A 26,517-nucleotide genomic window follows, 5' to 3' on the forward strand; every position below is an offset into this window, starting at 1 on the left:
TAGAATTATTAAACAAAAAAATATATATTGAATTAAATTGAAATAAAAACAATAACAAAGTTAAATATTGAATTGAAGTAAATTAAAAATGAAAAGAATAACAAAATTACTTATTAAACACTTGTATCTAATTTTTTTTGTATAACCTTTCTCCCAAGTTTTATTAAGATACACTTTTATTTTAGAATATTTTATAAGCCGTTCAAATGTATATTCTATCTTTACTTTTATTATATAAATAACCCCATATTATAATGTTTGAGTAAATAACTCTGTTTAACTCCATGCTGACCCAAAAGCCGTCGTAGGTTCAAAATATTAAAAGGGGCCTAATGCTTTGTTTTATCGGAAGACCATTGGCCATGGTAGGGAGGGCTAATAACATCCCCGTTCACATCTAGGGGCGCGGTATGTCTAGCGAGAAGTTCTATTTCCTTTTTCTCATCCTTCTGTCCGATTTTCATGTTATCTCTTTTCCGGCCGATTTTGAATCGTTACTTGTTCGCACGCGACAAATTTTAATTATTAAAGATACAAGTGAGCACCCGTAATCTGTGTCCTCTAAAGAGCACCACGACATTTGCCGACAAGATATAGCCGGAATTCAACGCGTGCGGGAAAAACAGTTTGCGTGACCACCAGCTCAACGTTGTTCGTCACAGGAATAATATCTAAAATAATTATGGCGCCCAACGTGTGGGGCTTTACTGTACATGCTAACCGCGCTTGGCGTAGCGACATCTAATTTAAATTAGATCCAACAAGTCATCACTGCAGGAAAACAGAGCTAATGCCCGCGACCAATTTAGGATTTAGGACTAATATGATTTGTTTTTATTTTTTTTTGAGTCTGACAGATTGGAAAGTGCTTGGAACTACAATCCTCAAAAAAACTATTAGTAGTTGAGGTTGGCCACGCTTTAAATAATCGAACCAGGTCAAGTGAGCAAATCACCTTTATTTTTCCTTCTTTCTCAGAACGTCTCACATAAACATACATAAGAGCTTCGACAATGAGCTGTTGGTTAAGCATGGGATAATTTAATTTTTATATATTTTTATATTTTTATAAATCATCTTTTCGCACCCATCTACATATCTTACATATATCATACATATCTTTTCGTATATTTTACAAATAACTATTACAAATCTTCCCACTACTATAAAGGTTGGAGGATTGAAAAGAAGAGTTAGTTCTATTTTTTTTAAGTTCTTTTTGTTGTTAGAAAAGTCCGAGAGGTAATATATATCAGAGATTTTATTTAGTTTTAATTTATGAGAGGCAGAATAATACAATAAATTTAACTGTTCAATCCCAAGCAGTCAAGATTTAGTTTAGTGAAATGGGTCTTGATCATTCGGATACCGAAGAGGCAAGTGGTTCAACAGAGCTCTGTACGTTGTGCAGAACTCGAACTCCATCTACGGAATTGTTTAAAACCAAATGTGAGCACAGTTTTCATAAAATCTGTATAAAAACGCATTTCGCAAAGGATATAAATTGTCCTGTCTGCAAGGCATCCTGCCAAGGGGAATCTGTGGGAAGACCAGATAGTGTTGCACAGCATACAAGGCAGAAACAAAGGGTCGCAAGTTCACAGGTAGAAAGTGTTGAACAAAGAGTCGCTGACATGGAGAATCGAGGTCACACTAGTGGTCGCGAAAGCATGCTGCAGGATGCAGTAAAAAGGATGCAAAATGAGTTGCTTACACAGTTGACAGAGAAAATTTCCCTCTTAATTCTTTCGAATTTGTCAGGCTGGAGCCAAGAAGCTCCACGTCAAGGTGTAGCCAACGCAAGTCCGTCGTTTGATTATCTGCTACGTGTAGATGCGGGTAACCTAGTGAGATACAGGAGCCGGTTAACCCAAACTATTCACTCAGGTCAAACCTTTCTGACCTTCCAAATCCACCCGATAAGGTCTCTCATATAATGAATGGGTGGAAGTTGCGTATTAGTGGTGCCGAGGGTGGAATAAGCGTAGATAATTTTATTTACAGAGTTTAGGCTTTGACTTGCCAGACACTTGGCGGAAATTTCGATATCCTCTGTGGAAATGCAAGCGCGCTGTTTGAAGGGAAAGCCGATGATTTCTTCTGGCGGTACCATAAATCTGTTCGGACTGTGAGATGGGACGATTTGTGTACTGCTCTCCGCCGTCAGTTCAGGGATACGAGAACTGAAGTAGACATCCAAGAAATGATCAGGGATCGTAAACAGAAAGAAAGAGAAACTTTCGACTCTTTTTATGATGCGGTGGTCCAACTGACAGATAGTTGAGAGGATCAAATGGGGGAAAGGGAGTTAATAGAAATCCTTCGGCGAAATTTAAGACCCGAAATAAGGCACGAGATCTTAAATATCTCTATTAATTCAATGTCACGGCTTCGCGAAATTTGTAGAAAGCGGGAGTGTTTTCTGGAAGAGCTTAAGAGAGAACAGGTCTACAAAAAGGGACCGTCATTCAAGAGCCACGTGTCTGAGCTCCTGGAAGATTCTCCTGACCCAACCGAGTCAGAATTTTTCGATGAGCCGGAAGGAACTGTGGAGGCCATATCCTTAATCTGCTGGAACTGCAGAAAAGAAGGACATAGGTACCAGGACTGCACAGCGACACGAAAAGTTTTCTGTTATGGTTGTGGTGCTCAAAATGCCTACAAACCATCTTGCCAAAGGTGTTGCCAAACATACAACAGAACACCCAAGTTGTTCGTTCGCGGACTGTTCGGAAGGCACAAGGAACGAACACGGAGAATCAGGAAGTATAGATATCAAGGAGAGTATCCCTGAGAAGGATATCCTTGAACCAACTGAGTCCACTTCGGAAGGTTGGCACCAGAGAATTTCTACTGTGAATAAGTTTATTAATAGTGGTACGAGCAAAAATATTAAAAATTTTAGGATTACTAAGTCTATTTAGTCTATTTAGGCATAGACTTTTGGAACCTTTTTGACCTATTACCTCAAGAGATTCAGATATCGGAGCTGAGCGCCCACGAGATTTCTGATGATCAGAGAAGAAGTCTGCAAAAGGTGGTAGGCAAGTTTCCATCGTTTGAAGTATCGGGGCTAGGTAAAATAAGCCTACTGTCGCATCAGATTGATGTTGGAGATGGCATAAGCAGAGGCATTTTCCTGTCTCTCCAGCAGTAGAAAAATTACTCTGTGCAGAAGTAGATCGAATGCTACAGCTAGGGGTAATTGAGGAATCCGACAGCGCCTGGTCATCACCGGGGGTCCTGGTTCAAAAGCCCGGAAAGGTTTGGCTTTGTCTAGACAGTCGCAAAGTGAACGCGGTGTCTGTTAAGGACGCATACCCGTTGCCACAAATTGACTGCATCCTTAGTCGGTTGCCCAAAGCTAATTTCATTAGTAGTCTAGACCTCAAGGACTCTGCAATGCGGGCCAAACGATGTCACGTCTGATGGATAAGGTTATCCCAGCAGCCTTACGAAATGGGGTCTTCATCTATCTCGATGATCTCCTTATAGTTTTCGAAAGCTTTGAAGCGCATATGGAAATACTTGAGACAGTTGCAGATTGTATCCGAAAAGCAGGATCTCTATTTAGGCATAGACTTTTGGAACCTTTTTTACCTATTACCTCAAGAGATTCAGATATCGGAGCTGAGCGCCCACGAGATTTCTGATGATCAGAGAAGAAGTCTGTTAAAGACGCATACCCGTTGCCACAAATTCACGGCATCCTTAGTCGGTTGCCTAAAGCTAATTTTCTTAGTAGTCTAGACCTCAAGGACGCATTTTGGCAGATACCATTAGATCAAGCGTCTAGGGATAAAACAGCCTTCACGATCCCTACTTTACCAATTCAAGGTGATGCCGTTTGGACTCTGCAATGCGGGCTAAACGATGTCACGTCTGATGGATAAGGTTATCCCAGCAGCCTTACGAAATGAGGTCTTCATCTATCTCGATGATCTCCTTATAGTTTCCGAAAGCTTTGAAGCGCATATGGAAATACTTGAGACAGTTGCAGATTGTATCCGAAAAGCAGGCTTGACTATTAATGTTAAGAAAAGTCATTTCTGCGTGCAACAGGCCAAGTATTTGGGTCATTTAATTGGGGAAGGTGTTATACGCCCGGACCCAGATAAAGTGGCTGCGATTCAAAAGTTTCCATTGCCAAAAACTCTTAGGAGTCTGAGAAGTTTTTTAGGTATGGCTGGCTGGTATAGAAAGTTTATTGAAAATTTTGCTACAATCGCGGCTCCGTTGAACGATTTATTAAAAGCATAGAGAAAGTTTAGTATGACGGATGAGGGAAGAGAGGCTTTTGAGGAACTAAAGCTTAGATTATGTTCAGCGCCAGTCCTTAGAAGTCAAGATTTCAACAAGCCTTTTAATATTCATTGCGACGCAAGTAAAAGCGGGGTAGGAGGCGTTTTGATCCAAAAGACAGAGGATGGTGATGAGTACCCAATCGCATATGTATCCAAAAAGCTCATTAAAGCCCAGAGGAATTACTCTGTAACTGAGCAAGAGTGTCTTGCGGCGATCATAAGCGTGAAGCGCTTTCGTCCGTATGTAGAAGGCCACGAGTTCACCATTGTTACAGATCACGCATCGCTCAAGTGGTTGATGAACCAGACGGATTTGCATTCGCGGTTAGCAAGGTGGGCCCTTAAGTTGCAGGCTTTTAGATTTACGATTGAGCATCGGAAGGGGTCACTGAATGTTGTTCCTGATTCACTCTCGAGGCTAAACGAGGACGAATTAGCGAGAATAGATGCCTCTAATGGCTTGTTAGTGGATACTTCCTCCGAACATTTCCGTAGTCCTGAGTATATTGGTCTGATAGACAGTCTAAGAGCCAATTGCTCGAAATTCCCAGAATTAAAGGTTGTGGATGGTTTAGTACATAGGCGCTCAGAACACGCAACAGGTGAACCGCTCCACGACGTGTACATTTGGAAGCTTTGGGTACCCGTTCAGCTGGTAGGCGAGGTTTTGAAGAACGCGCATGATCATCCACTTGCATCTCACGGCGGAGTTCACAAGACTCTAAAGCGAACCACTTTTCGAAATTTGTATTCGTTAAGGCCGTAAAGAAGCTGGAAGCGTCGGTCATAATAAAATATTTAAAAGAAGAATTGTTTCATCTTTGCGGAGTTCCGGAGACAATTATATCTGACAACGGCTCACAGTTCAGATCGAAACGGTTTCAGAAGCTTTTGAGGGAGCATAGAATTTCTCACAAGCTGACTGCTATTCATTCGCCACAAGCAAATGCGTCAGAACGCGTTAACCGATCCATAATTACTGCAATACGTTTTTATGTAGACATCAGTCAAAGAGACTGGGACGCAAACTTAAGCAGCATTTGTTGTGCTTTAAGGTCAGCTACACATTCGGCTATTGGTACGTCACCCTACTATATGGTATTTGGCCAGCATATGGTAACGTCAGGTGGGACATATGCCTTGCTAAGATCACTTGAAGTATTGCAGGATAGAGGGATATCTTTTACTAGATTGAATCGCTGGAATTGGCTCAAGGCAAGGCAAAGAAACTTTCATAACAACAGGATAGCAAAAACAGAGAGCGTTATAATCTGAGATCGCGAGAAGTGAACTTTTCTAATGGCCAAGAAATATTGCGCCGTAACTTTAAGCAAAACAGCTTTCAAACCGGCTACAACGCAAAGTTAGGACCAGCATTTATAAAGGCACGAGTGCGTCAGAAGTTGGGGAACTCTTATTATGAGATCGAGGATCTCCAAGGTAAATTTGTCGGACGCTATCATGCAAAAGATTTGCGCCAGTAATTATGGCGGGATCAGCCTTGTTGGGTTCACCACCAAATCTGATCTTGGCGGGGGGGTGTTGTAAGAGAGCGTAGAACTACAGGTTCATGGGGTACTAGTGCCACCTAGCGGGGGGTAGCTGCTGCAAGTGGCAACATTATTCCCTAATTTATCGGGAATCTGCCAGACTGCATTTGCGTTAACGTTAAGTCTTCCACGAATCCCAGCTCTAGCCCCGGCTGGAGGCCATTGCTAGACGCTCCATGCTTTCTTTTCGAGACCGTACTTTGACCTGAAGGGTTGCGTGAAAAGAAAGGTCCTAAGCTGCCATAGAAGAAATAGAGAGGTTGGATTAGGGTGACCAGGCGTCCGTATTAATACGGACATGTCCGTATTTTCAGCTCTGTGTCCGTTCGTCCGTATTTTTTTGTAAAATGTCCGTATTTTTCGCGTTTTTAACGAAAAAACAGGTTGCACCTGCAATTTTTCCGAAAGGAGTTTCTAGACTTAAACATTCGAAAGCGCCCGCGCTCGCAGCTGACGTAGAGAACGCGCAATTAGTTTAGCACGCGTTAACGGTAAAATTCCCTAGAAATATGGTACGATTGCGTCTGGTTGTTCGGTTTGCTATGTATGTATGCATACTGTCGCGTACATATGTACATTGCTTTTAGCGTTGCTTTGTGTATTTCTGTAACAGCTGACTTTTTTATTCTCAATCAGTCAATCTGTAACAAAACAACCAACTCGTAAGTATTCTGGATGTTTTATAAACGCTAATAACGATTAGATTAGTTGAGAGCTTTATTGTAAAAAAAAGTGTACTTGTTGTTGCAGATCCTGGAAGTTCGGTATTCGAAATTCGGTAAAGGAAAATCTAACCTGACACTCGATAGGGACAACAAGCTTGCTGATTGCTCAATTGCTGAACCTCTTTCCTTAAAATAAAAAATCTTGAAGTAATGAAAGAATATGCAAAGTATAATTTCAATATAACGGGTGGGGGGGGGGGGGGGGGGGGGGGGGTGGGGTGGATACGACAAAACGGCGGTGTCCGTATTTCCCACCTCAGCTATCTGGTCACCCTAGGTTGGATCCGATCTTGTCCCGATCCGTGTCACTTCTTTTTTTGTGCGAGAGACGAGGCTTTATATTGTGGAACAGTGGACAGAGGATGCGTTTTTGGCCAGATTCTGGCCCCATTACATATTGTTTTCCAAGACCCCTAGGGGTAAGTCCGAATGGGTGTAGAGCAAAGCAAATGAATATGCTCTCGCACAAACATTTTTTTATTCTTATCTCAGGTAGGATAAGAATAATTTACCTTTACCTCTGCCGTGGAGACAAAAGCGAGCAGAGCAAAATTGATCCCCGCTCCAAGCTCAGTTTATCTTCGGCGCGGTCTCCGTACGGTTCGTCGGTTATATAAGTCCGGTGCGGGGAAGAGGGGAAAACTCCCCCCAAAACCACATGGAAATCTAAAGGGATTTAAGTCCCAAGAAAACCCAAATCTTTGTCGGGAAATCGAAGATTCTTTTATTTTATTTATTTAAAAGTGTCCCAACCAATGAAATAATGAAGAAATGAAGAAATAATGGAAAAACACTCACTTTACAGTTAGCAGCAAATAATAATTTAGTGTAAAAACCTCGAGAATTTAAGAAAAACAGGAAAAATATAATCTTTAAATCAGTGGTGGGCAAACTCTCATTTTACATAGCACGCGAGTATAGGGTAGGAAATTCTGCCGCAGCGCTGCCGGCACACTGACAGTGTGAGCACTCTCAAATTTTTTTTAGAAGCTCTCTCATTTGCTCTCATTTTGATTCATTTGACAACCCAAACTAAAAATCAAAAATTTTCCACTTAGAAAAATGTTCTCAGAAATTGGGTTGGAAAAAGTTTTCTTCATGGAGAATATAAATAAGGAAGCGTAGTTTTTCATTTGTTTAAGAAATGTTGCTAGCAAAGCTGTTTTTAAAATAAATTACTCAATTTTAGTGCCCATTCAAACTTTTGAATTAACGAAAAATGAAATAAAAAAAAACGTTTTTTTCGCTCAGTGAATTCTCTGCTCTCATTGCTTTTCTCTGCTACGCACACACTCAAATTTTAAATATGTGTTAGTTTTACCCACCACTGCTTTAAATAATGAATATTCTTTTAAAAAAATCTCTAAAATAATGAAGAACTATAAATGAGTAAATAATTAAAATTTTAAGAAGTAAAAAATTAACGGTAAAGAAAATGTAAAGAAAGAAACAAAGAAAAACTTGCGTAAGAAATTGTAAAATAATTTATTAGTAGGGAGTAGGGGAAGAAATCAGGTAAAAAAGGACTAAAAAAAAAAAAGTTAGTTTTTGTGTGCGCAAAATTTTGGTTGCTTGTGTGTTTGCCGAGATTTTTCTTTTGTGTCAATTCTTTTTACATTTGATTACCAGAATTTACAGCATTACCGCTAACAAATGGAAAAATGTAGAATCATTAAAAAAAAAATATATATTGAATTAATTTGAAATAAAAACAATAACAAAGTTAAATATTGAATTGAAGTAAATTAAAAATGAAAAGAATAACAAAATCACTAATTAAACACTTGTATCTAATTTTTTTGTATAACCTTTCTCCCAAGTTTTATTAAGATAACCTTTTATTTTAGAATATTTTATAAGCCGTTCAAATGTATATTCTATCTTTACTTTTATTATATAAATAAACCCATATTATAATGTTTGAGTAAATAACCCTCTTTAACTCCATGCTGACCCAAAAGCCGTCGTAGGTTCAAAATATTAAAAGGGGCCTAATGCTTTGTTTTATCGGAAGACCATTGGCCATGGTAGGGAGGGCTAATAACACCCCCGTTCACATCTAGGGGCGCGGTATGTCTAGCGAGAAGTTCTATTTCCTTTTTCTCATCCGTCTGTCCGATTTTCATGTTATCTCTTTTCCGGCCGATTTTGAATCGTTACTTGTTCGCACGCGACAAATTTTAATTATTAAAGATACAAGTGAGCACCCGTAATCTGTGTCCTCTAAAGAGCACCACGACATTTGCCGACAAGATATAGCCGGAATTCAACGCGTGCGGGACAAACAGTTTGCGTGACCACCAGCTCAACGTTGTTCGTTACAGTTCTCGCGCAGCAAGTTCCGTCCGTTTCGGTGGCACGTCTTTAGCTGCCCTCGCGATGGCCCTATTCCTTCTAGTAGTTTTTGTATTTCGACAAACTACATCGCCATCTCTGTCTACGCTCCCACGGTCAGACCTTGCTCAGCATCAAAGTATGTCCTCCCTCGGCTACCCATTGAGAATGAACAAGCGACAACGTTTCGTTTGAAAAATAACGATTCGTAAAATATTGGACAAGCGACAACGTTTCGTTTGAAAAATAACGTTCCGTAAAATATTGACTTTAGTGATGTCCAGCAAATCATAATAAAACAAAAACTCAGGGTGTTCTTTGGATTCATTAACACTATGCCAAAATGCAACAGAATGCTCGTTACCGAATACCGTTTTAAGGGGAAAGCATGCGCAATGGCTCGCATCTTTAAAAATTGAGTTTCTTAAAAATGATATTCCACGCGAAAAGCTTGGTCGCAAACGCTTGACATACACTGAGGCAGAATCAAGGTTAAAGCGAAAATCGGCATCTGATCTGGTAGGTAAAACTGAAGATTCCATGCCACTGTTGTTGCATGCAACTTCTACATTGGCTAAAAAATTGAAAACGGGTGACACTTCTCCTCTACCGCAAAAAGAATTAAATAGAGAAAATATAGCCGGTACATATGACGAACCAATTTAAGCCGAAAGAGATAACATCAATAAGTCCAAAAAATACGTAGCCTTTTTATTAAAAACAATATAACAGAACTATAAAAGAAAAAGAAAAGAAATGAGTAAGCTCCATGGATGAAATATTTATTCCCAAGATTATCCATAAGGATTGGCCGACTATATCCTATAGCTGCCATAGAACTAAAAAATCGAAAATGACCCAAATTTCGTGTTTTTTAAGACAGAAAGTTGAAAATTCGTACAGATTTTATTTTAGTTAGTTGATCCTACCTACCAAAATTGCATAACGATCGGGAGACTATATTTTATAGCTGGCATAAAACTGAACGATCGGAAATGGTATTTGGTAAAAATACCAACTTTGGTGTTCTTGAAGATACAAGCTTGGGTTTTTTTTTAGATTTTGTATTGTAATAAATTTGTTATATTATGATATTTACATGAGGATCGGCAAACTTTATCAGATTTTAACTGCAAGGGTATTTCAACTTCGGCTCCTTCCGAAGATAGCTTTCCTTTCTTGTTATTTTGTGTAATTCCTTTTTTTTTATCTTTTATTTTCCAACTCTGTCTTTTGACCCACAGCATTAAAGTCTCTTCTGGTGCGGTCTCTTTCTTTTTCTCTTCATAGGCCTCAGAAGAATCTTCTATTGTGTCACCCTTGTTTTCGCTTATAAGCTGATTCTTTGTCAAAGCCCCTAAAGATTCTCGTCAATATTAATAAGTTTACTTTTTAACGATCTTACCAGATAACTAACGCCGTATTCTCGAGAATAGGGTGGATGTGGTCGAATTTCGTAGTGTAATTCACACAATTTCGACATGGCGACAACGCTCTTGTGAGCGGGAGCATTGTCCTGGTGAAACAAGACTTTTTTCTTCGCCATGTGCGGTCTTTTTTTCTTCAGCTCCGAACCAAATCGTTCCAAGAGATTGAAATAGTATTTCCCCGTAATTGTTCTGCCTTTTTCCAAATAATCCACATGAATTACACCACGGGCATCCCAGAAAACCGTTGCCATCACCTTGTTGGCCGACAAACCGATCTTTGCCTTTTTCGGTGTTGTTTCTCCAGTTGAAATCTATTGCTTTGACTGTTCCTTACTCTCTGGTGTATCATGATGAACCCAGGTTTCGTCAACAGTCACAAAACGACGAAAAAATTTGTTTTTGTATGCGTTAAGCAATGCCAAACTCTCCTTCGCAATGTACAAGCGATCATCCAATATTATTCCATGGACGTTATCCAAAATTTCTGGTGTTGTCTCCTCTCTGGGACGACCCGGGCGATCATCGTCAAAAATGCTTGTCCACCCGCGTTTAAATTCAGCAGCCCAATATTTTATTGTTGAAAACGATGTAGCTAAATCCTTATAAACTTTGTTGAACTCCTTTTTAATATCGTCGTTTGATTTCTCTTTTAAAAACAGAAATCTTTTGACGGCACGATATTCGATTTCATTCATGTTGAAGACAATGCAAAAGTGAATGCGCTAAAAACCCAAAATATTTACGAATTTAAAAAAAAAAATTCTTTTGTAAGGCTAATTTTTTCTTATTTTTATTAGTGTGTAGAATACAAATTTATACTTATAAAAAATTTATTATACTGCTTTCGCTTTTTGCACTTTTGCTATAGACTTTGATTTTTATAATCAAAATCAAAACCAATTTTTATATTTGAATTAAAAAATTATAAATTATAAATATAAGACAACTTTTATTTAAATCGCTCCCACAGATTTAAAGAAATCAAGTCCCGAAAATTTCAGACCCTGATTCACCAACACTGGCCATTAACAGCATCACATATTTCATGTACGTCAAATTAGCGTCGCTCAGTTAGCGTCGAAGTGGAACGGTGGAATTGGAACACAGCAACAAATATTTTGTTTTTCAATTATTTCCGTATTTAGCCACTAAATTTAATCAATTAACACTAGAATTGTTAAGAATTGAATAAACTATTGTTTTTTCTTACTTTGAGCGGGTTCTTCACTCTTTAAGTACCTTAAAAATGGGGTTGAAAAATTGCCCTTACACTGTATTGAGCATTATCACAGAAATAAGAGAATGCGCCAATAAGCGCGATACACCAGCTTATAGCCCATTCTTTTGAGAATATGCCCTGAAAATTTCATTAAAATCGTTCCCTACGTTTTGGAGCAAATCGACTAAAAGTGGACCAACCCGGCTAACAGCCCATACAAAAATGACCCCAAAAAATTGTTTTTCAAATTGTGAAGCTCCAAGAGGATGCGCCAATATGAACGGTAGTGGAGTCGATGTAGGACCTTTTCAAGTATATATGGACCAAAAATCATACAAATCGTTCCCACAGATTTTGAGAAAATCGAATTACAGTTTCCCATATAATTTGAACTAATAAGAGGAGCGCCAACCAGTGAACCGGAACCAGTCCGCAAAAAGTTCATTGAACTAGTTTAAAAATACTATATGGCTCTGTTAGACTTATTAAGTCCTTCACAGAGGATGCGCCATTATGCACGGTATACCGTTGAAAAGCTTATTTTATACAGAACATTATAAGACAACTTTTATTTAAATCGCTCCCACAGATTTAAAGAAATCAAGTCCCGAAAATTTCAGACCCTGATTCACCAACACTGGCCATTAACAGCATCACATATTTCTGCGCTGCCAAACACGGCGCTAGCCGTTATGGAATTTGAATGCCCCCCTAGCTTTTTTTAAGGGGTTATATACAGTTGTGATATATGAAAAAATCTATTTTTTTTTTTTATTGCATATTCTTTAAGTATATTCTATTGGGAATACTCTCACAAAAATTCATAACGATCGGAGCATTAGAACCGAAGCTGTAGCTATTTATAGCGCACTATCTGCATATAAAACTTGAACAAACTTGAAACGCGATTATCTCAGAATCTTGTTTTTGGGAAATTACCTTTGCGGTGGACACGATTACTAAAAAACTACTAATCCGATCAACACCAAATTTCGACCACTTATTTATTATGATATTAGCTAGTCCATGAACGAGGGATTTTCAATTTTTTATACCTTGAAAAAGTACATTTTTTGTTAAAAACGTCGCCATTTTTTTTTTAATCAAAATTTTTAAAAATCCCTCGTTCACGGACTAGACAATACAATATACTAACTAAACTTTTTTGAATTTTGGATTTCGGATGAACCGTTTTCGAGAAATCTTGTCCACCGCAAGACACCATCGAAAAAAGACGATCCGGGAATTCGGCTATAACATTTTTGTTATGTAATATTTGTTTATGAAAAAATTTAATTAAGTACCCAGAAACATGTACTAAACAACGTGGGTTAAACATTTTTCATATATATTTTCTATGGTGTCAAAAAAAAATCGATAAAAATCCATATTTTTGCGCGGTACAACTGTATATAACCCCTTAAAGAGGATGCGCCATTATGCACGGTATACCACGAGAAAGCTAATTTTTAGCCCATTCGAATGGTACCAGTGCCATTAAAATCCTTCCCACAGATTTTTAGAAATCAAGTCCCGAAATTTTCGGGACCTGGTTTGCCAATACTGGCCATTATCATTTTTCCGTGTTTGCACTAGAGGTGCAGAAAAATCGATGAAAACATCGATGCATCGATGTTTTTAAATTTCTAAAAAACATCGATTGTTTTTTTTGACCATCGATGTTTTGAGAACCATCACTATTTCAAAAAATTCGAAGAAGAAAAGCACGCTTAAGGTTCGTATTTTGTAACATTTTACTTATTTTGTTAATAATAATGTTTAATTATTTACTTATACTTATAGAAAGTGATATTGGTGGTGTAGGCGCGACGCTGATTCAGTTTCAACAATGGATAAGTTCTTGAACCGTAAGTAAATTAAAAACTGCGCAGTACATGGCGAACTACAAGCAATGTAGTTGATTGCGTACATATGTCCCACGTGTGGCGGCCAATTCTCATCTGTTCATTTTTTATAATATAGGTACAACGAAGGAAAATATTGAAGGTCCGTCGCCTAAAAGAAAGCGAGAAACATCATGTGTGTGGCAGCACTTTAAGAAAACCGAGGACAAGACTAAGGCCACCTGCATTCACTGTGGGAAAACGTTAAAAACGGCAGGAAACACAACTAACTTAATGGACCACCTCAAACGTATACATCCAAACTATAGTGTTTTAGAAATAGATGGTCAGTCTCCAAGTCTAGATAGTTTCATGCAACGAAATATAGAGTATCCGCCAGAGTCCCAAAAGAAAAAAACAATGGACAAATACAGTATGTCAAGAAACTGTTTACTGTAACTGTAATTGAAAAAAAATCATAATTTTTGACTTTGCATGCAAAAAAAACGCCTTTGTTTGTGTTTTTTCAATATTTTTTTAATGTAGAACTATTATTAACTAAATTTAACATAAGAATGTACAAAAATTAAAACGATATAACGAAACAAAAAATTATAATTCAATAATATATGAGTTTACACATCTTTGACACTGTCAAGAAACTATTTACACACTTTAGTTTTTGATTCTGTTTTGTTCTATTCGATGAAAAAACGGTACTTTTCCGTTTGCTATGCTTCTTTACCATGCGCTATGTTTGCATTCCCTTTCATTTGACTTCAAATTTTTTCTGCAAACGTGCCAAAAAGCTAATTTTAAACTTCTTCAACATGCCCGGAGCTAGATTGACTTTTCAAGTTACCCAATTGATATATTATAATCACCAAATGGGAAAAACAGTAGCTGAACTTGTGGAGATGTTTCAGGTATCCCGAAAAACAATTTATAATGTTTTAAATCGAGCGAAAAATGAAGACAGATTGGAAGCAAAGTGTGCAAGTGGTCGAAACAAAAAGATTGACAAGCGGGCAGAACGCCTTATAATGCGTAAGGTCAGTCAAAACCCCCAAATTTCGACCAGAACCCTTGCCAAGGAGTTGGAAGAAGAGTGTGGCACGGTCGTTTCACATGAAACCGTCCGCCAACTAATTCTGCGAAACAAATACACTTCGAGGGTTGCGCGTAAGAAGCCTCTGCTTTCACAAGTGAATATTGAAAAGCGCTTAACTTTTGCTGTTGACATGAATATTAAGCCGGAAAATTATTGGGATGACGTCATATTCTGTGACGAAACCAAAATTATGCTGTACTATAATGATGGACCAACTAGAGTATGGCGCAAGCCGTTAACAGCTTTACATCAGCACAACATCATACCGACGGTCAAATTTGGCAAATTGTCGGTGATGATTTGGGGATGTATTAGCAGCAAGGGAGTGGGACAGCTTGCGTTTATTGAAAATACAATGAATGCTGAGCAATATCTCTCCATTCTCAAACAAAATTTGAGGCAAAGTGCAGAAAAATTTGGCTTTATTGTCGATAACAAGCCAAAGTTTAAATTCTATCAAGACAACGACCCCAAACATAAGGAGCTCACTGTGCGCACATGGCTCCTTTATAATTGCCAAAAGGTCATAGATACACCTCCTCAGAGCCCCGACATGAACCCCATTGAAAATTTGTGGGTTTATCTTAAAAAGAAAGTGGCCAAAAGGCAGCCCACAAACCGCGCCGCCTTAAAAGCAGCAGTACTGGAAGAGTGGCATAAAATTCCACTAGAATATGACCTACAAAAGCTGATAAATTCGATGAAAAATCGCACTAGGCTAGTAGTTGAAGCTAAGGGGGGTCATACTAAATATTAAAATTAGATTAAGATAGTATAAGTTGTTAAATATATTCATTAATCTGTAGCTTAAGTACCTTGTGTAAAGAGTTTCTTGACAGTGTCAAAGATGTGTAAACTCATATATTATTGAATTATAATTTTTTGTTTCGTTATATCGTTTTAATTTTTGTACATTCTTATGTTAAATTTAGTTAATAATAGTTCTACATTAAAAAAATATTGAAAAAACACAAACAAAGGCGTTTTTTTTGCATGCAAAGTCAAAAATTATGATTTTTTTTCAATGTGTAAACAGTTTCTTGACATACTGTATGTAATGCTCATGATAGCACGGGACGTTCATTCCGTAATTTAATGCAGCACATGGACCCTAAATATAAAATGCCGAGCAGAACCTTTTTCAGAGAAGTAATGCTACCTAAGATATATAAAGATTTAAGAAAGGATCTGGAATGTGAGCTCGAAGGTGTCCAGTACGTTGCAATAACCACGGATGGATGGACTTCCCGTGCTAATAAAGCTTTCATAACGGTTACGTGCCACTATGTAAACAAACAGTTTCAGCTAATTACAGCGGTCTTGTCGACGGCGAGTCTTTTGACGCCCACAAATCACTCAGCAATGAATATCGCTGACACTATTCGGCAAGTACTAAATGAGTGGAAACTTCTACATAAAGTTGTAACTATAGTTACAGATAACGACGCTACAATGAAGAAGGCATGCGAACATTTTCAAATTAAACATTTTCCATGTTTTGCGCACACGATAAATTTGCTAGTTCAAGAAATTCTCAAATTGGAGATTATTCGGCCCATTCTTACCAAGTGCAAGACTGTTGTCGCATTTATGAAGCGAAGTTTGACTGCCATGGCGAAATTTAAGGACGCTCAAATGGTGACACCCCCCCTTGGATTAATTCAAGAGGTACCAATTAGGTGGAACAGTGCCTTCCAAATGATGGAACGAATTTTGCAGACTAATGAGGCACTCTCAATCGCATTGTTAGGAACTGCAAAGGCTCCGGCACCTTTCTCTGCCGAGGAAATTGGTGTCCTGGAGGAACTTTGTTCATTGCTTCGTACGTTCGAGAAAGCCACAAAATTAATATCGGGCGGGAAGTACCCCACTATGTCCCTCGTAATTCCAATTGTCTGCGAAATGCAATCACAAGTGTTTTCTTATAAAGATAGCTTTAAAAGCCCAGAAGCCATTCTGGCATTCAACTTTTTAAGTGAACGCTATAATGATCGTTTTGGGCACTATGAAACGCGCACCGTTCCTAGGATGGCAACATTAATTGACCCCAGGTTTAAAAAACAGGGCTTCCAACGAACAAATAATGCCGATCAAGCATATCGAGCATTAGAAGACGAGCTTCACAATGTTTTTAAAAATTTGACTCAAGAACCATCCACATCAGCGTCGATAGCGCCTACACCACCCAATCCAACTTCGAGTTTTTTTTACAAATCTTCAACTCAAAATAAGTTCAAGAACAACGACTACGCGTTCTGACGCAATTATATTGCTCAGGCAACACGTAGAAAGCGGGAACGAGCCAGAAACTTGCGATCCCTTAAATTTTTGGATGGTAAATATAGAAATTGTGTATTATGATTATTTTAAAATAAATTATTCTAATTCTAGCTGTGTTCAAACAACATGCAGCCCTTCAAGGAGCTAAAAAAAAATTCTTTTGTATTCCAGCCACGTCGTGTGAATCAGAGAAAGCCTTTAACAAAGCAGGCCAAATAATTTCGGATCGCCGTACCCGGTTGAAGTCCGAAGTTGTTGACCAGCTAATGTTTATCAATAAGAATTACTATATCTTTAATAAGTGACTTATCCGATCTCTATGGACTGAATTTTTGTTTTTATTTTATTAATTTCTCTAAATATGTTACTTGAATAAATTTGTTATTTTTTTTTCGTTTAAATATAAATTCTGTAAAGACTTTTTAATTATATTTTTTAATATAAAATTATTTTTGAAAACACCGATGTTTTATCGATGTTTTTTTAAAAACATCGAAAAACATCGATGTCTGCAAACATCGATGTTTCTGGACCTCTAGTTTGCACGCTGCCCAACACGGCAGCCGCCATCATGTATGTTTACCTTTTTTTTAAAGAGGATGTGCCATTACGCACGGTATACCACGAGAAATCTAATTTTTAGCCCCTTCGAATGGTACCAGTCCCATTAAAAAAATCGCTCCCACAGATTTTGAGAAATCAAGTCCGGAAATGTTCGGACCCTGATTCGCCAATACTGCCCATTATCATTGTTATGAGTTGTTATGAGCATGTCCGTCTGTCCGTCCGTCCGTCTGTCTGTTTTTACGCAAACTAGTCTCTTAGTTTTAAAGCTTGAAACTTTGCAAACACCATTCTTTCCTTTGCGCGCAGTATATAAGTCGACTATATCCTATCGAACCGGTGCTTTTAAAGTTAGAGCGTCCGTCCGACAGACGGACAGACAGACGGACATGCTCATATCAATTCAGGAGGTGATCCTGATCAAGAATATATACACTTTATAGGGTCGGAGATGTCTCCTTCACTGCGATGCACACTTTTGGAAAAAGGAAGGGTACCATATTAGGGTACCAAGGGTATTACCCTCAGGAAGGGTACCATATACAAATTTATCGCTTCAAGTTGACCATATTGGCAGACACAAAAATAAGAACAAAGTTCATGCAGTTAAAAATTTTTGACAGTCCAATAACCAAATTCATTCGGATTAACACGATTGAGGAGATAAGGGAATTAACGAAAAATTGTATTTGTAATTGAAATTATATTGTAATTTCTTTGCCTATGCTGGAAATCACACATGAATTTGACCGAGGGGCGCCCGAGAAACGATTTGTTAGTACATATTAAGCTATTTGAAATTTGTTAAGCTAAGAGTTAGTAAGGAAATTTAAAATTTTATATTTTAAATTAGAAGGAACGGAAAGAGATGTAATAGTGTAAAGACCATTGTAGTTCAAACATAATACCCTAAAAGGGTCATGCAGTTAAAACTACAATGGCTAAGGAACAGAGTTTCGAGTAATTCTATTAGGAATGTTAATTTTTAAACGTGTTAGTAAATGCTGGCTATCTACATCCCCGTTAATAAGGTTATGCAGAAAAACTACACCGAGCATTGTCCTACGATTTGTTAAGGGGTTATATATGTACCTTCTTTGTCGAAGAAAAAGAAGAAAGTTTGGATTTTTTTTTTAGGTATGTAGCAATTATTTAATTACACGGATGTTTTAATTTTTTGATAGTACACTTTAGTAACAATGTTTGTGCTAAATTTCGTGGAAAAATATTAAATTGTTTTTAAGGGGTGGCTGTTTCCCTTAGGGGCTTTTTTTTTTAGAGCCTTGCGGTGACAGTTCCCCAGCTCGAACAGGTCAACTAAAACCATAAAAGTAAAAAAAATTTCATTAGTTTAGTGTAATTCCTTGTGCTTGAACGATCGGTTTTAAAATTTTTTGTTTTTTTATGCATACGGGAACGTTTTATGCTAAAAAATGAACTTTTTGGTCTCTAGAAATTTCACTAAAAAATTCATTTCGGCGAAAAAAAAGTTTGTGCGTGAAAAGTCGATCGTTCAAGCACAGAAGAATTTCACTATGAACATTTAAAAAAAAATTTGAAGTAAATCGGTTCAGTAGTTTTCCGCCAATCCATGTCACCGCAAAGTCATTTTTCAAGAAACACCATTTCGAGATATTCGCGTTTAAAGTTTCAAGTTCAGTTCAAGGCCGCAATGAGGCGCGCGGTTAGGAGCGCTGTAACTTTTGTTCTACTGCTCCAATCTCTATGAAAATGTTCTCAAGGAGTTGTTCTTAAAGATAAAGCAATACAAAAATTTTCGATTTTTCGAAAATAAAAAAGGTATTTAACCCCTTAAGCTAGGTAAGTTTCTAAGTAAAAGTCTGCTACTGTGTAAACACCATTTTTGAAAGTTATCAAGGTCAGACTGAAGACTGCATTGGACAGAGATGGATTTGTACTGAAGACAAAGCTTTACATCATCTGCATACATAAGAACTAGAGAGTTCGTTAAAGCAGGGGGCAAGTCGTTTATAAAAAGCGTAAATAATAACGGGCCAAGATGACTTCCTTGAGGGACGCCGGATGTAGCACGGACCAGACGGGACTGTATGTTTTAAAATAAGACTCTTTGTTTTCTTCCATCTAGGTAGCTGGAGATCCACGTTAAGAGGTCTTTAGGAAAACCCAGCATATTCAGTTTAGTCAACAAGAGTGAGTGATTAACTGAATCAAATGCTTTTTTGAAGTCTGTGTAAATTACAACTTACAATTAAATTAATTAAATTGAATTAAATTGCCAACTTCAGTAAATTTGTGGTGGTGGAGCGACGCTTAATAAAGCCATGCTGACAGGGAGAGATAATCGAAGAGCAAAGGTGTTGCAAATGAGGGGTAATTAATTTTTCAATTAACTTTGGAATTGCCGAGCATCGGACTTTTTCCCTTTTTTATGTAGGGGAATTATGTAAGATTCCTTCCACTTAGGGGGAAAAATCGAGGTTTCCAAAGATAAATTGCAAAGTCTTAGAAGAGGTTTCCACAGAGCCCTGGGGCAGTATTTTAGCACGCAGCCTGGTACTCCGTCGAAGCCTGGCGAATAAATGCGTTTTACCCTTAAAAGACCAAATAATAAGTTGTAAAAAAACGAACAGAAAATAAGATTTGCTGCTTGAATGTTATATGCTTAGGGCTGATCTGTCAAATTAGGCGGAGAATAAGTTGTTTAAAAAAATTCTACGAATAGATCGGCAATGGTCGATCAGAGGTCGCAGAGGAATTTTCAAACGTAAGCAGGGGTGAAAAAGATACGTGTTGACGCTAAGTGTTTACAAAATTATAAAACTGATTTGGATCCTGAGTAAATTGTATCCGGCAGCGGTCAATATAAAATTGACCGCACGGATATGCACGGTAAAATTTGACCGAGCTAGCAGATATCTTGAAAAATCAATACTACTGCAGGTTTTTTTGTATTTTAGTTAGAGCCTATTTTTAATATTTTTTAGGTTAGTGAGGCACCTTGTATACCAAGGAGGATTTGTTGAAGCGGACGGATATTTCCATGGCACACAGGAGTCAAAAAATGTATTTTAAGTACCGTAAAATTTTTCTCAAGTGACGTTAAGATCAGTGCATGCCAGACTATCGGACCAATCGTATGTATCAATAAGGCTATTAAATTTCTGAAAATCAGCTTTACGAAAGCAGCGAATCTTATTTGCCACTCATAGAGACATCTGATCGATACCAGAAATAGTTTCGATAGAGACCTCCAGCGTGGGGTGCTAAGGATCCTCTGGGGTTGAAAGGGAAAAGGCTCTGGAGAGAGCGGTACCATCGGTACAAAACATTAGTTTTGTATCTGATCCTGATAGTACCGCTTCTTGCAAAAGCTTATCGTTCACAACGTTTTCATTTTTTACAATGCTTGCAGCGATTATAAAGTCCTTATTATCATATGACTTTAATTGATCTTTATGTAAACAAGAAAGGAAAGTAATTTTCGGGCGGAGCCGAAGTTGATATACCCTTGCAGTTAAGATCACATATAAATCTCAAATACCGGATATAAAGTTGGCCGATCGTTTATGAAATCGATTTTTATGAAATTTCGTAGAACAAATCAATAATGAAAAAATATAATCTGTTTAAAGTTGAAAGGTTCTATCTTCAAAAACACGAAAGTTGGGTCATTTTTTATCTTTCAGTTATATGAAAACTATAGGATATAGTCGGCCGTAGATGTTTTTATCTCTGGGGGTAAGTTTACTGGTGGAATCCTTGCCAACGGCGAGTTTTGATTAATATGGTGCTTCAATAATTCGCGTGCCTTGTGATGAAAAGAATCGTGGGAGCTACCTGACTTTTGACAATGGCAGCAACTTTATCAAAACGCCGAAATATTTCCAAAATATGTGATCGGTGGGAGTATTTAGCGAGTTGATGATTTGGCAGACGTCCGTATTTAATTTTATAAATCCAGTATTTTTATGTACCATTTAATTTCATGTACCAATCGCCAATGTCTAACAGCTGTTTTGGAAAAATTTCAGCGGATGTATCCAGAAGCATTTTGATGTTTAGCGGGATTGTCAATTTGTAGCTTTTCCATGTGAGATTTAAATAATTGTCCAGCTGGCGGCCGATACGCCTGGTGAAAGGAGAATTGAGTTATGAAATGAGTGCATCCACACGATTGGCGAGTGCACGTGTGGAGTCCTCGCCACCCGTAAAGTGTATTTGTAAAAATTTATGAGATTTGTTTGCAATGAGATTTGTTGATTACGTTCATCTTATGCTCCTTGCGATTGTGATTGATCTAACTGCACCATGCTCACAAACGCACTTTCATTTCTTTCTTTAATTTTCTCGCCGAATTGGGTCCTAGAGATTTCCTCTTTGCGTATTTTTGCGACTGTCAGGGCTATTCTCAAGCCTAACGGGTATGTACATCAAATTTAACGAAAATCGGTCGAGCCATTTCACGAACATTTCAAGACAAAGATAAGATAAATCCGTTCTCGAGTCTTAGCGAGACTAACGAACAGTAATTCATTATACCCTTGCAGAGGGTATTATAATTTTGTCCAAAAGTGTGCAACGCAGTGAAGGAGACATCTCCGACCCTATAAAGTATATATATTCTTGATCAGGATCACCTCCTGAGTTGATATGAGCATGTCCGTCTGTCTGTCCGTCTGTCTGTCTGTTTCTACGCGAACTATTTTCTCAGTTTTAAAGCTATCGGCTTGAAACAAATTGCACACATTCTTTCTTCCCTTATATGTAGGATCGGCCGAGATCGTCCGACTGTATACTACAGCTGCCAAATAACTGATTGACTGCAAATGCCATAACATTGGTGTTAAGAGGAGCCCCTTACTCCAATGAATTCCGTTTAGAAACTGATTTTATTCTGTACAATTCTCCTATAAGTAAGATACATGAAAAACTTAAATCCATTTAAAACTACTTATGAATGCATTGCACGCTGGCCTGCTATGCGACCCTTTCTCAAGTGCGATAAGCGCACCACATATTTTTGTGTTATTTATGTTAGGCTGCAGGGGATCGTTTTTAAGGATGTAGTCTCATGTGCCGGCCTACTTTTTAGAGGGTATTTAAAAAAATTTTTTTTGTAATAAAAAATAATGCGATCGTTTCAATTTTCAAATATGTTTTTATAAGCATCATAAACTATTTGAAAATATTTTGTTTCATTTATTCTTGTGTAGTTTAATACAATTTATAGCATGCCAAAGTATGCATATAAAAAAAAAAGGTAGGTCCCTGGCGCAGGTGATTTCGACTGCTAGAGTCATCCGAAACAAAAAATTAGAATAGATTGTTGTTTTGTAAGCTTATGGCTCTGTCCCGTACTAGAATGAAATATTTTCATTAATAAACAACAAAATGGCGAACTCAAAAAAAAATTTTAAAAAATGTAAAAAATTTATCTTAAATTAATGATAAAAAAAAAACTAATCATTAAAAATAAATGATTCTAGTACGGGACAGAGGTGTTACTTTTTAAAACAACATATCCAAATTTCAGCTATATCGGTACCATAGAATTTTGTGAATCACCTGCGCCGCACACAAAAATGTCGTTTCGAGAAAAACGCGTTTAAAGTTTAGACGCTACCGAGAAACTTATACTTTTCGGTGTAGGCGCGCTCCCGATTATGGGCTGTATCTCTGTCATTATTTGATATTTTTATTTGAAACTTTAACAGTACATTCATAATAAACAATACTATCAAAATATAAAAAAAAAAAAAATTGATTTTTCAACCTCACACATGAGACTACATCCTTAAACCATGCCGTTTGGCTCGTATTTCATGGGTCCGATCCCTTGAAACTCTAACTTAAGAATTTCTATATAAAATAGTGTTCAATACTTGAACTTTCTGGAAAGGGCCACAAAAAGAAATTTTGAATTTGATGTGTGTTTGATTAATATTTTTTGAATAAATTTTATGTTTCTTTAACCTTTTCTTCGATTATAGTTTTTAGTGGACTGTATAAATCAGGGATCGGCACCCCAATACATTGATATGATTTTACCGCATTAGTGTTAGTAAAGAATAGCAGAAAGTAGGCTGTGTGCATGACGTTTCACACATGTATACTGTGTGTGTGTGGCAGAGCTCGGGCAGAGAAATTTCCTATGCCCCCGAGATAGGGCCGTGCCGACCTCTGGTATAAATGTCTATTTTTTTTCTTGTATTTTTTTAATACATTTTTTTTCTTTTAATAATTTTTGAAAGAATTATTTAATTGGAATTTTAAATATTTTAAAATATTTAAGCTTTCATTTGTTATGTTCAACCTAATGTTTGAACATCCTGCAAGGGGCCACAAAAGTACCTTAGTATATTTTTTTTTTCATTTAGATTTACTTTGAAATATTTATTTTTTGTTTGATTTTTTAGTAAACTGTAATTTAAAAATTTTTGTTTTACTGAGGGCTAATTTCTTTTAAAATTTTAATTTTTTTGTATAAAATTTTATTGATAATTAATACCTATTTTATCGATTTTTTTAAATCATTATTTTTTAAATTGTAAATATTTTTTATTTTTTATCATAACATACAGTTGTTAAATTTTCTTTTTTGATGCGTGTTCCTCCTGTAGATGATGTAAAAGGATCCGCCCTTGATGCTGCTGATGGTGTAGCTGGTAGTTTTTTCTGCCGCTGATGTTCTTCTACTCGCCGGTGGTCCTGCCGCAGAAAAATGCCAAAGACTTCAGCTGTCTTCGTTTCCAGGAACCCGACTTTTTTTTTTGCTCGATATTTGGCCTCGAACACGCCGTATATTATTTTTAATATTTATGAATTTCCGGTGTTGTTTATTTCCAGAAAAATTTATTTTTTTTTAAATTGAAATCTCATTTTTGATTTCCCACAACAAGTTGTGTTTTCAACTCCTTGCGCCGTATCGCTTTGGATATCCGATGGCTGAATTCCAGCCCAAAGATTTTCCATAAATATTCCGATGTAAGGCCTCGGACAGTCCTGCGCTAAACAAAAATCGCACTTATTGCTCGATGGCAATTACCAACCTCTGTGTCCCTTACGCCTTGGGGGGAAACAACAGAGGACTACGATTTTACACTGAGCTCTTTTATGCCCAGTTCGCAGCCGTCTTAGCTGCCTTGGACTGAGTGTGTCAATGCACATGTAGCCACTATTTAGGTGCCAATTTTAATAGGAGCCCCAAAATACGGTTGAGAATACTCCTTGAGCCCTTTTTTTTGACTCATTTTTATTATTTTTTTTTTTTATTTTATGCTCATTGACATTTATATAATTTTATTCTCTGTGTCCCTTACCTCTTGGGGCGAAACAACAGAGGATTACGGTTTTTAAACTGGGCTCTTTTTTACCCAGATCGCAGCCTTTTTTTAGCTACCTTGGGCTGAGAATTTGTATTTTTCTACAGGCACTTATAGGTGCCAGTTTAAAACCTGAGTCTCTTACCACAGGGGGAAAAACGTAAGGGTGTTAAGAGGAACCCTAAATAAATAGGTCTTCCTCTAATGAACTCCTTTTCGAAACTGTTCAGAGGAGCCCCTTACTCGAATGAATTCCGTTTAGTAACTGATTTTATTCTGTAAAATTTTCTTATAAGTAAGATACTTGAAAAAATTAAATCTATTTAAAACTACTTATCAACGCACTGCACGCTGACTTGCTATGCGACCCTTTTTCAAGTGCAATAAGCGCACCACATATTGTTGTGTTATTTATGTTAGGCTGCAGGGGATCGGTTTTAAACCATGCTGTTTGACTCGTATTTCATGGATCCGATCCCTTGAAACTCTAACTTAAGAATTTCGATATAAAATAGTGTTCAATGCTTGAACAATTGGTGTTAGAGGTTTTGGATTTCCTATGCATTTTTTTTCACTAATACGACATCCAAATTTCATAAGGACAAGTCGAATACAACTGAATCGAACTGAGATAGAATATTTAAATCTACAGATTCAGATAAATTCTACTGAACGTTCTACAGATTATATTTTTTGCAAATTGATTCGACCTACCCAATTTCATTGGGATCGGCCGTCTATACCCTACAGCTGCCATATAACTGAACTATCGGTATAGGCTAAAAATATCAACTTGAGTATTTTTGAAGAAACAAGTTCAGACTTTTTTAAATATTGTTTTCTAATAAATTTAATTTACAATAAAATTCTCATAACGACCGGCTAAGTATATTCTGTTTTTGTGAGATACACATATTCGATTTTAGCTGCAAGAGTATATTAATTTCTGCTCCTCTCGATCTTTGCTTTCCTTTCTTATACATAGATTCAAATTTGTAACGACGTGCACTGGAAATAATAAAGTCAGGCAGGCCGACTTCAGCTAAATTTTTTTCTTAAACATGTTTTATGTTTAAAACATCAATGTTTTGTCAATTTGATCAAATAAAACATTTTTTCCCCCACAACGAATCGAAGCTTTGTGGGGCTTAGTGCTTGGCAATAGGGCCAAAACCGTTTTAACGATTCATAGTCCTAGAGCAAGCATTTTTCGTTTAAGTTCAGAAAACCAATTTTAAAATTTTATTTTTTTAAAGAATAATGTATAATACTTAGCTACCGTGCATATATACGACCCAATTGTGTTATCACATCTTTGAGTTGGCAGGCAATTATGGTTGTTGATGGAACACTCATTTATGTCTAAAAGAGGATAAACAGATTACAACATAGACAAAGCAATAAAAAGTTGACTTACCAATGCATTCGTTTAATGTGGAATCTAATTTAAAGCCCGATAGGCATTGGCATGAGTAATTACCCAACGAGTTTACGCATTCCTGGTGCATGCCACTGCAGCTGTATGTTGTGTTCTTAGAGCATTCATCAATATCTGTACAACTGCCGTTTTGAAATACATAGCCATCTTCGCATTTTTTCTTTATCCGATTCGATTGCTTATTATTATTGCACTCATTGCAAATCTCTTTTTCTATTAAAATTAAAAATAATATAATTTTATTTTTATTTTATAACTAAAGTCGATAGCGTTGATCATCATTGTTTTTATAATTTTTTTTGTATAATTTTTTACATGTACATATGTATACCAATTCAAATTAAAACAAGAAAGGAAAGCTAACTTCAGCGCCGAAGATGATATACCCTTGCAGTTGAAACCGGATATATATCG

General features: G+C 37.2%; 1 protein-coding gene and 1 long non-coding RNA gene across 4 annotated transcripts in view; one reads left to right on the plus strand and one right to left on the minus strand.

The window, feature by feature from the left end:
- Window positions 1-26,517, minus strand: part of LOC122322090 (fibulin-1) — a 608,226-nt gene that overhangs the window by 375,440 nt on the left and 206,269 nt on the right. For all 3 annotated transcript variants that reach the window (XM_070282405.1, XM_043213493.2, XM_070282404.1), the window contains exons 4-5: window positions 26,083-26,316; window positions 25,945-26,027 (exon numbers count right to left, since the gene is read on the minus strand). In XM_070282405.1, the coding sequence (XP_070138506.1) occupies window positions 25,945-26,027; window positions 26,083-26,316 (317 nt within the window). The remainder of the gene's footprint in view (window positions 1-25,944; window positions 26,028-26,082; window positions 26,317-26,517) is intronic.
- Window positions 13,225-13,991, plus strand: LOC122322091 (uncharacterized). The gene is made up of 3 exons (XR_006246426.2): window positions 13,225-13,297; window positions 13,366-13,430; window positions 13,546-13,991. It is a non-coding gene; the product is annotated as an uncharacterized lncRNA (long non-coding RNA).

The sequence above is a fragment of the Drosophila bipectinata genome, chromosome 4 (assembly GCF_030179905.1).
Source record: "Drosophila bipectinata strain 14024-0381.07 chromosome 4, DbipHiC1v2, whole genome shotgun sequence".
In the NCBI taxonomy this organism is placed as follows: Eukaryota; Metazoa; Arthropoda; class Insecta; order Diptera; family Drosophilidae; genus Drosophila; species Drosophila bipectinata.